Source organism: Tympanuchus pallidicinctus, unplaced genomic scaffold, assembly GCF_026119805.1.
Source record: "Tympanuchus pallidicinctus isolate F22 unplaced genomic scaffold, pur_lepc_1.0 scaffold25, whole genome shotgun sequence".
Classification (NCBI taxonomy): Eukaryota; Metazoa; Chordata; class Aves; order Galliformes; family Phasianidae; genus Tympanuchus; species Tympanuchus pallidicinctus.
Window position 1 is genome coordinate 8,260,473 of NW_026294742.1, and position 12,188 is coordinate 8,272,660.

At 48.6% G+C, this 12,188-nt stretch overlaps 1 protein-coding gene across 11 annotated transcripts in view; it reads right to left on the bottom strand.

The window, feature by feature from the left end:
• Positions 1–6,241: 6,241 nt before the first annotated feature.
• Positions 6,242–12,188, bottom strand: part of RAPGEF6 (Rap guanine nucleotide exchange factor 6) — a 105,178-nt gene continuing 99,231 nt past the window's right edge. For 9 of the 11 annotated variants that reach the window (XM_052689628.1, XM_052689627.1, XM_052689623.1 and 6 more), the window contains 2 exons: positions 11,192–11,503; positions 6,242–9,677 (listed from right to left, as the gene is read on the bottom strand). In XM_052689628.1, coding sequence (XP_052545588.1) covers positions 9,652–9,677; positions 11,192–11,503 — 338 coding nt within the window. In that variant the 3' untranslated portion in view covers positions 6,242–9,651. The remainder of the gene's footprint in view (positions 9,678–11,191; positions 11,504–12,188) is intronic. The other 2 variants (XM_052689634.1, XM_052689629.1) reach the window with 1 other exon arrangement.

The window sequence follows — 12,188 nt, forward strand, 5'->3', positions numbered from 1 at the left end:
TAAATGCTCAAACAATTTCATACTTCAGCACGGTGATATCTCCTCGATGCATCAGCCTGGATCCACGTAATTATAAAGTGAAACTAAAGTGTGTTTTAAAAGACCTTTTTCTCGTTTCTCTTATATGTAAAAGTCCCATCACTCATGCATGCACGATCACTGTAATTGCAGAAGTGGTACTGTAGCACTGCTGGTTTGACAGGGAAATTATTTATCTTATTTTCCTTCCTTTCTTTCTCTCTGTGTTGCTTTTTTTCTTTTTCCCGTTTGGTTTGTGGTTGTTTTTTGAGTTTGTTTGGTTTTTTGGTTGGTTGGCTGTTTAAGAGCAACCTAATAGCCACCCTCCTGGGTTCCTCCAAGGCAAATTAGAGCAACCTGGCCTCTTGGGAGGCGTCCCTGCCTATAGCTGGGAATGGAACTGCATGATCTTAAAGTCCTTTCCAAGCCAAACCATACTATTGTGAAATTGTTGGAGGGTTTTGTGGCTTCACAAGAGGCAGCATGGCCACAAAGGGGGGTGCACCACCTCCAGCCACCAGGGAAAAAGTCAAAGGGAATGAACAGGGTAGAATCTGAATCCCTGCAGGAGATGGCAACACAAGGAGCAGAAATGGGGAGAAAAGGGGATCTTGCACCTTGGTTAAATTGCCAGCATGCAGCTTGAGGAGCGCACCTTGCGCTCAGTTTTGCTCTCTGGGTGCATGGAGAGCACCACAGCTTTTCCAAAGGATTGCTGTCAGCAGCACTGGTGCCCAAGGAGACAAACCCAAGTGCTGCTGCCTCTGTTGGATGTGATGGAGAAGAGGGTCAAACCCTTTGGAGTTATCAGTACAGAACATGGGTTACCCATCCACCAAAAGTGCCCATCCAGGCAGGTCTTCCATCAGCTCAGCCCATCAGGCACAGAAAGCGGGCATTATTTCACACTGATCAGTATTTTATAGTTATACATCAAATCTCTCCTTTGGATTTCAGAGAAATCTTATCAAAATAAATAAGTCATTTATATGCAGGATCGTACAAACGCTCTCCACTCTTTGTCTTCCTGTGAAACCAGCAGGCTGCACTCGCCTTCAGTTACCTGGGTAAACAGATTGCTAATATAACCAATATATGTGCTAATATTCCTAAAGCATCGTTTTACAAAAGGGCAAAATATTTGACCCAAACAATTCCCAATATGCTTCATGCATTACTGTTCATAGAAATTTCTCCTGACTTTCACCTTAGCATAAACGAAAAAACAACTGCAACAAAAGCCCTTTAAAATACGTTCAATGGAGGGGGGAAAAAAAAATCATCATCAAATCTGCAGAAATGATTTTCTCTGTGCTGCGAGCAGAACTGAAGTCATCACAGCTCCGGGAAGCTCTGGAGCCCAACTCAGAAAGCGTTCAGAGCTGGAAACATCTGTGCCACCTGAAGTTCCTTGTGTCAGATCAGCGCCCAGCTCAGAGCCTGAAGGGGTCTTTCCCCATAGGTGTGCAAATAGCATTTATCGAGTCAGGACAGAGGGGCACAATAGCTTTGCTTCCCATCACCCTTGGCCCCATCCCTCATGTCCCTGTGCAGCAATCCTAAAGCACTTTCCCCTTACTTTGGGGACAGGCCATCAGCATTTCATTTAGTTCACACCAGGTTTGTTTCCTGCTCCACACCCAACAGAGCTTTGCAATTTTGGGTTCACTCTTAGGAAACCTCTGCACCCACAGCCTCAATCTCTGCTCTCTTTCCTAATCGTGGGACTATCTCTGTCCCCAAAGCTCAGGTGGGTGCCAAATGGCTCTGAGTTTGCATAACAGCCAGCTGGCCAGAAGATCTTTTTTTCTGTTTTACCCTTCTCACAGCCTGGAGACAGGAGCCTGGCAGTGAGCAGCCCTGCATCCCAATCAAGGGTGCAGAGACTCCTGAAGAAGGGAACCATATAAAAGCTAAGCACGGCCAACCTTCCTTCCCCCTGCCCTGTGGTTTCCGCAGAGGCAAATTTGTCCGTGCTTAATTTTCATTAATAAAATCAATACGTATTCATGCACATGCACACTGCTGCAAAGTAGCTTTCAAACAAAAAATAAATGAGGGTACATGAGCCTGGTCCCCACAGTGGACCTTGGGATCACACTTTCACCAGTCACGTTCTTCTGAGGGTACGACCACACGCAATTACTGGCTGAGATGTTCCCCTTCAGGTGCCAAACCCAATCAGTTCCATTCTGGATTCACATTTAGATAATGGGCCTCATCTTTATAAGAGCTAAGACCAGGAGTTACATGGAAGGGAAGTGCTCAAGAGAGAAAACAGTTCCTCTTTGTGTTTCTTTTTTTGTCACTATGGTTTTGCTTTCAGCTACCAGGTTTCTTTGTCCTTGGCCGAATGATATTTAATAAACCATAATGCCACTAATTTGCCTGGGTTTCTAATGAGGTTGCTCTGAAAAGCTGTGCTCCTTTATTCTTGCGTATCCTCAATGAAATAAACTTTGTTCTCATCCTGCCCTCTTTGCTGGGGTATTTCATCTGCTGCTCTGCTACTCCTGAGCTTTTCAGCCGGTTTCATACACTGCAGCATAGATGTTGCCAGATCAGAAAATGCTGCATTATCACCTCCAATTAAGCAATCTGGCTAAGTGAATTCAGCAGGGAGCAGGAGTGCCTTCAGATCCCCCAGCTTGTTGCTGTCTCCACTCCTATAAGCTCCACGTTTCCATCTCTTTGCCAATTTTCCATTTTTTGGCCAAATTCTCTTTTTTAGGCGCCGCCAAGGATACTTACAGAGATGTGTCACTGAGCTGAACCCTGCTGCCATCTATCCCAGCCAGCTGCCAGGGCAGGGCAGCGTCACAACCCAGATACCTGGAGGAAACCTACAGCAGCGCCTTCTCCAAAAACACCCACACAGCTGCACCCAAGTCCCACACCAACAAGCATTTTATACCTCCTGCTTCAAACGGCCTTCGGTGGGCACCTCCTTTCTGGGCCTTCCCCCTGCACAGACACTTGGCAGTGGGGTTACGCAGCCCAGCTCCCCCAAGCAGCCCAGCACAGACAGTGGCAACGCGCTGCGATTGATGCTTAAATCCCATTCTGATCCTCAGTTCTGACCCACAGCCTGGGAGCTGGATAACCACCCACCCTCTGCACTCTTTGCATTAAGGCCTCAAGGGGATACTCCCCCCATTCCCATCATCCTCATTTTCCCTTTCTCCCCATTAAGGCTCGTTACCCCAGGGCCCATCTTTGTAGCACTGATAAAACACCCATAGAAGTGCCATTCACCCCAAGGGCTGCCTCTCTCCATCGAGGCTCCTCAGACTCAGCACACAACAATACAACAAACACTGGCCATCAATAATTGAGAAAAACTCCTTCCCCATGTGTTATTTTTCATTGGAATGATGTGTTATTAGTTTATAGATATATACTTTTTAGCTGAAGGCTTTTTTTGGCAGCAATGCAGCCTTTAGAATAATGGACTTTAGTGTATGTGAAGCCTTGGAAAAGCAGCATTTTGGAGAGAGGCACAATAGCCACCAAGTCTGGCTTGTCACACTGTGAAATGGAAGCACAGTGCCATCTCTTGGGCTGAGCAGGGCCTCAGCTCTGCGATCAACCTCTCAGGAATTCTTATTTTCCCCTAAATCTACAGCAATTCATACATTCAGCACATCACCAAGGAATGAATGTCCACACTGAAGGTCAGGGCTCTGCTCCTCACCCTCTGTGTCAGGCACAGCTGCAACCACCCACTGACCTTCTTGCAAATGCTGCTTACATCTTGCATGAGCTGTGTTGGTGACATGGAGAGTACTGCACCAGCAGGGTGTCAGACTCATTCCCTTATGGCTGCCCCCAGCTGAGGTCCTGGCTGCACACACGAAGAGCAGAGAGGGCCTCCAGTTCTACAGCTGCCCCTGCAAGGAAGGCTACCAGGGGCAAAGGGATTTAAAATGCGTTTCCCTGTACTTTTTAAGAAACACTTCCTTTCTATTGCCACTGAGTACATTAAAAAACAAAACCAGAGAATAGGTCATTCCATACAACTGCCCAATTGTTCAAATAACTCTGGTGTTCATCCCACTGAGAGAAGGATGCACTTTGGAGCTCTTTCTCCAGACCAACAAACACTGTTCCACAGCAGCATGTTTCACAATGCTGTTTTTGCTTCCTGGGGCCACAGAAAAAAGAATATATTGTGCCAAAGATTGGGAGTTATTTGACACAGAAATAATGGCAGGTGAGCCAGAGTCCAGACACATCCTGCAATTAACATCTTGAGTTATTGACTTCAAATTGACATCAGAAGTCTATTAAATGCTGCTGTAGGCAATATGGATTTGACATTGCACAGGTGCACAACACAATGGCAAAGCATCCCCACACATGGCAAAACCCCACAGGGCTGCAGACATTCCCCCCTGAATGGATGGGACAAAGCCACGCTGAGCTCCAGCCATCCAGCACCAAGGGCGATCTCCATCCAAAGTCATTGCCTGAAAAGCCACCAGAGCCTCAACAAATAAGTCTTGTAACACAGACACACGTACAGGGACAGCATAAGGACAGACAGAGCCCCCAAAGGACTGAACTCAGAACATCTCCTGGCAGCTCTGTGATTGCTGAGCTCTGTAGAGCTGCACTGAGCAGTTTGTACCCCATAGGAAAATACCCCCATGGCCCTTCACTTGGCAATGTCCAAATCTCCCCTTCTTACACTGGTTTTTATGATGCACTTTGGGCACAGGGGTTAGTTTAGAGGCTTCATGAAGTGTTTCCTTTTTCCCTTTTACACAAAGAAGCCCATATGGGGACTCTCCTCTGACCCTGGGGACATTTTGGACAGCTTAGCAACCAGCTATGGTGTTACTCAAGCCTTGAAAGTGAGCAGGAACGTTTGCAAAGATATATGAGTACACAGAGCCCCTTCTGAGCTGTTTGCCCTATGAAGGCCCTAATGACACCACTCCTCATTAGAAGCCACATCTCCAACTGCATTCAACTGCCACTGCTGTAAAACTAAGGGTGACTTCTTGCTGATGTGATGATCTCTGCAGATGGTAGAGGTGGATGGCAGACACACTGCATGGTGCAGGGGAAGGGACCTGGGGGGCTCAGCGTCCCACAGTGGGACATGGCACTGCTCTGAAATCTGTTTGAGATCCTCCTCTCCACTGGCTGTGTATCAGTACAGGAATTCAAAGGAGAGGAAGCCACGAGGAGGGTACAGCCCTCCCCCTATAGGCGCTGCAGAGGCTGGTGGATGTATCACACAAAAAGGGACACTCAGCCAAATTCACCCTGTGGTCACACTGGCAGACAGCACCACGCAGTTCGTGTAGTGCCAGCCACGTCCTCAGCCCTCCAACCCCTATTAGAACCCATAGAAGGGTTACATCCTGCACACTCTGGCACCAGCGCTGTGCCTTCCCCAGAGCAGCAGACCCCAGGCACTGTGCTCACAGCCAGCAGCCTCCCAGAACACAATTCCCATCTCATTGCTTTCCCCACAGAGATGGGACGACACCATCACCTTGCTCAGGGCCTTCCTTAGAGCATGATGGCTTCTGCTGCGTATCAGTGCCGTCCCAGAACAAAAATGCATGCTGCTCCCACCATGGCCACTGCCCCATGGCTTTGTGCAACACGAGTTGTGCTCGTGCTCGCTCAGAAATGAGCATGAATTTATAATACTGGTGCGAGTACCGAGTCTGAAAACCAAGCCAGTTACCTGCCCCTCCCAGCTATGATCCTCACACAGATGTTTTGAGGGTATGAAGTTACGCCGTGAGGCTCAAGATTGCAGGTGCAATTACAACCTTCATTTTTTACAGCTGCTCCTAAGCACTAAATGCAGGCAGAGCTGCAGCTGGAGCTCAGTAACAGCCACCCAACCCCCACCCCACAGGGCATTGCTCCCACAGACCCCGTGCTTCCCTGAGTCAGGAATGGGAGAAGTGGGAGCAGTTCCATCACCGCGCACCTCCAGGACCTTCAGGAAAGTTCAAAGCACCCAAATTACGTGGCAAACTGTAAGAGCTGTCAGAAACATCACGGGGTCTATAAGCATTCTAAGCGCTTCTCCCGAAGCAAAGGTGGATGAGCTGCATTTCCCCAGCCCCAGAACACAGGAATTAAATAAACGCTCCGTGCTCAGAGATGGCCTTCATGGGATGGTGAGTGCCCAGACAGGGCGAAGGGAGAAGCGAGGATGAGAGCAGAGCACCCCCACGGGCACAGCCGAAGAAGCTTCTGGATGTAGATTGTTTATTGATTCCAACATATTAATAGATTGGATAATAAACAGTACTTTTAAACATTCTCTTAACCAAAAATATAACAAATATTTACAATCACTCAGTAAAAATACAAAAAAGCATACAGAGGCACTGTCTTTCTAAAAGACATAAGTGTAAGAGGTATCAAAAAATAGGAGACAAACATTGCTTGTTACAGAATACTTTACAATCACTGACTTGTGCAGTACAATTGCTATTGGAATATCATTACATCTGTGCAGTTTTGCCAATATGCTCACATAGTTAGAATTTAATTAATACCAAGCTAAACTGCATTCCAGGTATATCAAAAATAAAGATAAAACAATAAAAAGCACAACGTAAGCAAAAGCTGGATTGGGAATTCAAGGTAGATTACCCTCTATACAAGCGTTCTAAAATACAACGTGTCAAGCTTTTCTAAAGAGAGAGTATCCCTTTTTTCCTCTGCTCTTGCACAGGCAGTGGGAAGCTTATCCTTAAATTAATTCTAACCCAAATGCTTTATGAGAACTGCCACGCCAGCATCCCTTCCCCACATAGGACAGGCTGAGCCACAGGGACAGCTTGCACACAGCTCCGTGCCATGCTTTGCACCAGGAGAGGAGGGACCACAGCTCAGGGCTCACTTACTGCCCCCTTTCTGCTGCTGCAGAGGCCTGCTGAAGTTCTCAGCGCTGCATTGCTCTTTAGGAAGGGCTGGGGGTAAAGGACGCCGCTGGAGGGCAGCAGTAGGACCTGGCTGGGGTCCTATTTGCACCTCACTTTGTGGAAAAAAAGGGATAATGTCTCTTCAAACCCACAGTGGACACAGCACACCTGGCTATCGGCCCCGATCAATGTGATCGGTTCGTTTTAAAACGGACAAACAGAAGGAACCACGGCAAGGATGAGCGGAGGGCAAAACCACCGTGCGCTCAGGAGAAGCAGGAGGGGCAGCTCACGTGTCGACAGTCGGCGCGCGATTTATTTACACTGGCTGTATTGGATGCCAGGGAACAAGGGGAGCAGACTTTCACTCGCTTGAGGAGTTTGTCATGCCCAGACCGACGGGCGGTTTGTCACCTGCGGCCACCCGGAGCAGCGCAGGGACACGGGAGTCTCAGCAGCCCTTATCCCCCAACCTTTGTTCAATGGCTGCAGCAATGGCCAGCACAGGTGGCTCACCCAGCACTGCTAGGACTGCACACGGAAGGCAAACAGCAGCGCAGTGGGACGGCCGGGGTTCAGATCCCATCCCCACACATCAGTCTAACAGCTCCGTTACCAACACGGCTGTGCTGGAAGGAACTACCCTGCCCTGCAGCGATCTGATGCTCACATTAACCTTCGTTCATTAAGGCCCGTGCAGGTTCGTAGTGCTCATTAAGGCCTCGAAAAAGCAAAATGCTTTTGTGTTAAGCTATACCTCACGTGATTTAAGACCATTTCCCAGCTACCCGCTCCTCGGATGCTCGTGCCATGAGGTGACAGGGGGCAGCCCCATCCCTGCTCACAGCACCAGCATCACCATGGGGACAGCACATCAGAGGCTTTGGGGTGTTTTTGGTTGTGACACAGCACTCACCTCGCACCCTCCCCCCCCCGTGCACATACAGGGAAAAACAAAATAATAATCTTAAAGCTCTTCACAACTATGGATATAGAAATCATTTCTGAGGCACTGTAAAAATGACAAACATCTTCTTTCTAGCTTAGGCTGTAAACATCACAACAAAGATTTACAATTAAATGTTTAAATACGTATTATTCACACATTCATGTCCAATTAACACTAGAATGGGGCATCGTGTGCTAGAAGGAAAGGAAAAGGCAGGTATTTCCAGTTTTAACCCTGTGCGCTCCAGTTAGCTACACAAAACCAAAGCAAATTGTCACCTACTCAACCATCACCAGACAGAAGCTACAGGGGCTGTGTGTAAGTCAGGGCCTTCAGGGGCACCAGCAGCTTCAGGGCTCCTACTTAAGGTTTAGAACAGCGCATTGGAGATCACCTCTATTTTCCAGAGGAGCACCAACCCCCACAAAACACACTGTACCCACACCTAAACGTTACACCATCTGTAAGGACAGGAGGCAGCAGATGCAGCTGCTTTAAACCAGCTTCAGATCGCCCAAGAAAGGCAGCACTCACAATCTGGCAACAAAGAAAAAGCCCCCATTCTTACCCCATTCCGAGAACCAGGGCTCACCCGATGCTGCAAAGGAGGCCATTTCCTAGCAGAGATCCTTCTCCTGTCCCTGCCAGTGCTCATATGAGGTCGGCAAGGGCTGCACCCTGGGGGGGCCCTGGGATTGCAGCCACCTGTGCTCGCAGGGCTGCCTACACCCCTCCACCAGGTGCTCAATCAGTGGCTCGGGCTGTGACCTAACAGTTCCCATGCAATCGCCTAACATTCGGTTTCAGTCACTTTAACGTGAAAGGAAGGCAGTTTTGTTTCTCTACCTATTTCTTTTCTAACCTTTGCCCCTGAATCCTGCAGCAGCTCTGGCAGAGGGCCGGGACGCGTGGGCTGAGCTGCAAACCCACAGCACGCGGCTGGGTTTGGGCTGCCAGCAGCACCTCTGCACGTGGAACCCGGCCAAAGCTCCTCCGGGAAAGCATCAAACTCACCCAGCAGCTGCGAGCGGCAGCTGCCGCTTCTCAAAGGGCTGCTTAGCAGGGGAGGAGAACACCGGCGACGCCACTCATCGGCCGGCGGCTGAAGAACATCCAGCAGCGTGCAGCGTGCAGTGCTGGGAGGCAGGGCCAGCAGATGGCAGCGCTGCCCTTGGCGTCCTGCTGGAGCGCGCCTGGAGCTTTTGGAGGGCGAGAGGGTTTTACGCGGCGCTCGTGCGCCATCACGCGCGGTTTCACGTTCGACGTTTGCCAACCTGAGCGCTCCCGACACGAAGGAAATTCCCATCCCAAAAACCAAACCAAAACAACAACAAAAAAAAAAAACACCAAACCAAAACAAAAAAAAGAAATTTAAATTAATAAATTATTTTCAGATATTGCAGCAACGTCCTTCGGTTCTTGCTGACTTTTTTTTTTTTTTTTTTTTTTCTTTTTCTTCTTCTTCCGAGTTCATAAAACAACACTCTTAGATGTAGAAAATAACGAGGAGGGAACTACCGAGGGATGGATGGGATCCTACAGAACTCTTCCTGCCCCACGGCCCTCCCGGCGCCCTGCCTGCTGGGCACACAGCCCCGGGGATGTGGCAGAGCAGAGGGAGGGGACAGCAATGACCCCAACAGTTCATCCCATCCGTGATAGAGGCGAACTCGATGAGTGAGGTGAGTAGCAGCAAGTCGTTAGCAGTCGCTAACGGGATCCTGTGGTCCTCCTTCCAGCATCCCTCGTGCTTTCAAGTGGTTTATGTGGACAGCTCGATGGTTAGACTGCTGATACTTGTTCATCTTCTGCAAAACAAGAGAAAACAGCACCTTACTGCACGGGCCTGCTGCCTCGGATGCAGACAGCACAGAACAGAACCCAATCGTCTGATCACTGCGGTTCTGTTAAGACTTCAGCGCTGCACTGCGGTGCTTCCGCTGTCTCAACAAGAGCCTGCAGCACATCGTGGATCCCCCATGAACCCTCACAAGTGTGAGAGGCACACAGTGTATGCACTGTGAAATGGGGAATCCCATTGCCTCCGAGGGTTGGCATGCAGCTCCCCATATCCCCCAACCTACAGACTCAGGGCGAAGCAGTAAATCACATCCCAGCATGCAGTGATGGTTGTGAAGACGTTCCAAACAAAATTAACCAGGCACTTGCAACACAGCGAGAGGTGTATCTACAAGTGCATGGTTAAATTTAGTTCAGAAATGTTTTAATTACGATGTTTGAAGCAATTACTTCCTTATTCTTACAGCAGAAAGATTTGATATCACTACCGAACGGATGCTGGGCAATTGTAAGACTTTTAACCCAAATTTGGATTGCAGTACTAATACACACATTAAGTGCCATTTACACATCGGAACAGGCCAAGACAGGACTACTTTGCATCAGAAATCATTTTCATCCCAATTAATGTTTGTTTTAAGCCAGGCAGATTGAAAGAAGCGACCACAACGCCCCGATAAATAGTCAGTTCACCAGGAAGGGTACAGAGAGATCACATCAGCGCATAACAATTAAAAGCAAATCAGCAGATAAACAATGGAGCAATAATTGCCCTAGCTGGGTGTTGGCACCATGTAAGAGCATTCTTGTACTCTGATCACAGGATATATGCTGTGCTCCGCAGCGTTGGCTGTTGCTTCAAACAAGACTGAGGGGAATTTCACTGCAAGGGACGCTGCCAGGGCTGGTGGGCTCAGCTCAGGTTCTATTAAATGCACTTTTCAGAAGAACAAAACATTACTGCTGTTTTCTTCAATGTTTTTAAGCTCATACTCCAGAAATCACTAAAGGGGAGGCACATTAGGGGTACAAATGGGACACGAGGTAAGAGTTACACAAAGCCTGACCACAGCGGAATTCGAAAGAACCAATTTAGGTCATCATCCCCAAAACAGTGGGATGCCAATTAATTAACCCAGGCAGGTTGGAGCTCATCTGCATGTAATTTAAAGCCTGACAGTGTCCCTTAAATCATCACCACTGAGTGGGGGCACATTTTAGAGAAAAACCAGCATCTCCACGCTTGTGAGCATGTCGTTTGGATGTGGGAGGGCCCACCCACAGCAATTAAACTCCGTTTTCTTTTTCTGAAAAGAAAGCATTATTTTTTCCAGATGTGCATATATACAAACGTGGGTGTAGATATGCACACACCAACGCATTTGTGCACCTAGAGGTGAGCGAAGTTTCAGCCTCAAAGCGGGATGAAGAGAAAGCCCGGACCGTCACTGCGAAGGAAGCACTGCACAGACCCATTAACACGGTGTTAATTAACGTCTCCCGAGCCAGGTGTTCCACATACCATCCTCTTCACTATCTGCGCCAGGCATATCTGCTAGCTGGGGGCCGGACGGCTGCCGACTATGCCACTGAGGCATCTTCGATGCAATACAGGCCACCGGGTCGCTCCCGAGAGGGGCTGACGAGAGTCTAGAGAGGTCACTGTGCAGCATCTTTGACCTCTGCACTGCCACACTATAGTCGGGAGGTTTTAGGTGTGGGTGGTGGGGCGATCCTTCCTTTATGTCCGCTAAAGATATCCCCATATATCCCGGAGGGGTGGGCGGAGGCTCCCTATACCTATCGTCCTTCTTAGGTGAGGTGACACAGTACACTGGCACGAGAAATAAGCAATGGAAATGTTAAGGAAGAAAACAAAGGAAACAAAACGTTAAAAAATCATGAAATGTTACAATGGCAAAACAGAAACTGATAACAAAATGCAAATGCAGAAACACTGGTTATAACGACAGCAGCAGGTATTTATGCTTTCGATTATGCCTTGTACTTATTTCAAGAAGTCAGAGCGGCAACAGAAGCAGGAACTCACTGGGCAGGGTGCCCAGCTGGAAGCACAGCGTCCCCTACAGCCAGCCTGCAATGGCAGAGCTTGGTGTGCCGCTGCGGGACGAGGGAAGCTGCTGGTGCCAGCGGAGGACAGCAGGGCACTGCTGCAGCCAGGTCTGTGAGCCTTCATACAGCCCAGGAAGCTGAAAGAGCAGCACTTCAGGCAGCAGCCCTGCCTCGTATGGCACAGCACTGGCACCCGTGAGCAAGGACTGCTCCTTGACTCCAACGGCATCGCCTCCATCAGCTGAAAGGGGGCTCATAGAAATTCACTGTAATTAAATACCACCTCATTAACTGATGTGTGGTAAGATATTTAACTATTCCATCAGTTGTGCTACAGGAGTTTTAAGAACTGTATCACATGAAGCTGCTCCTATGAGGCAAAGTATACATAGAGCCTGTACCCAGTATTTTGCACTTTGCAGTAGTTAACAATGGCTTAGAATATA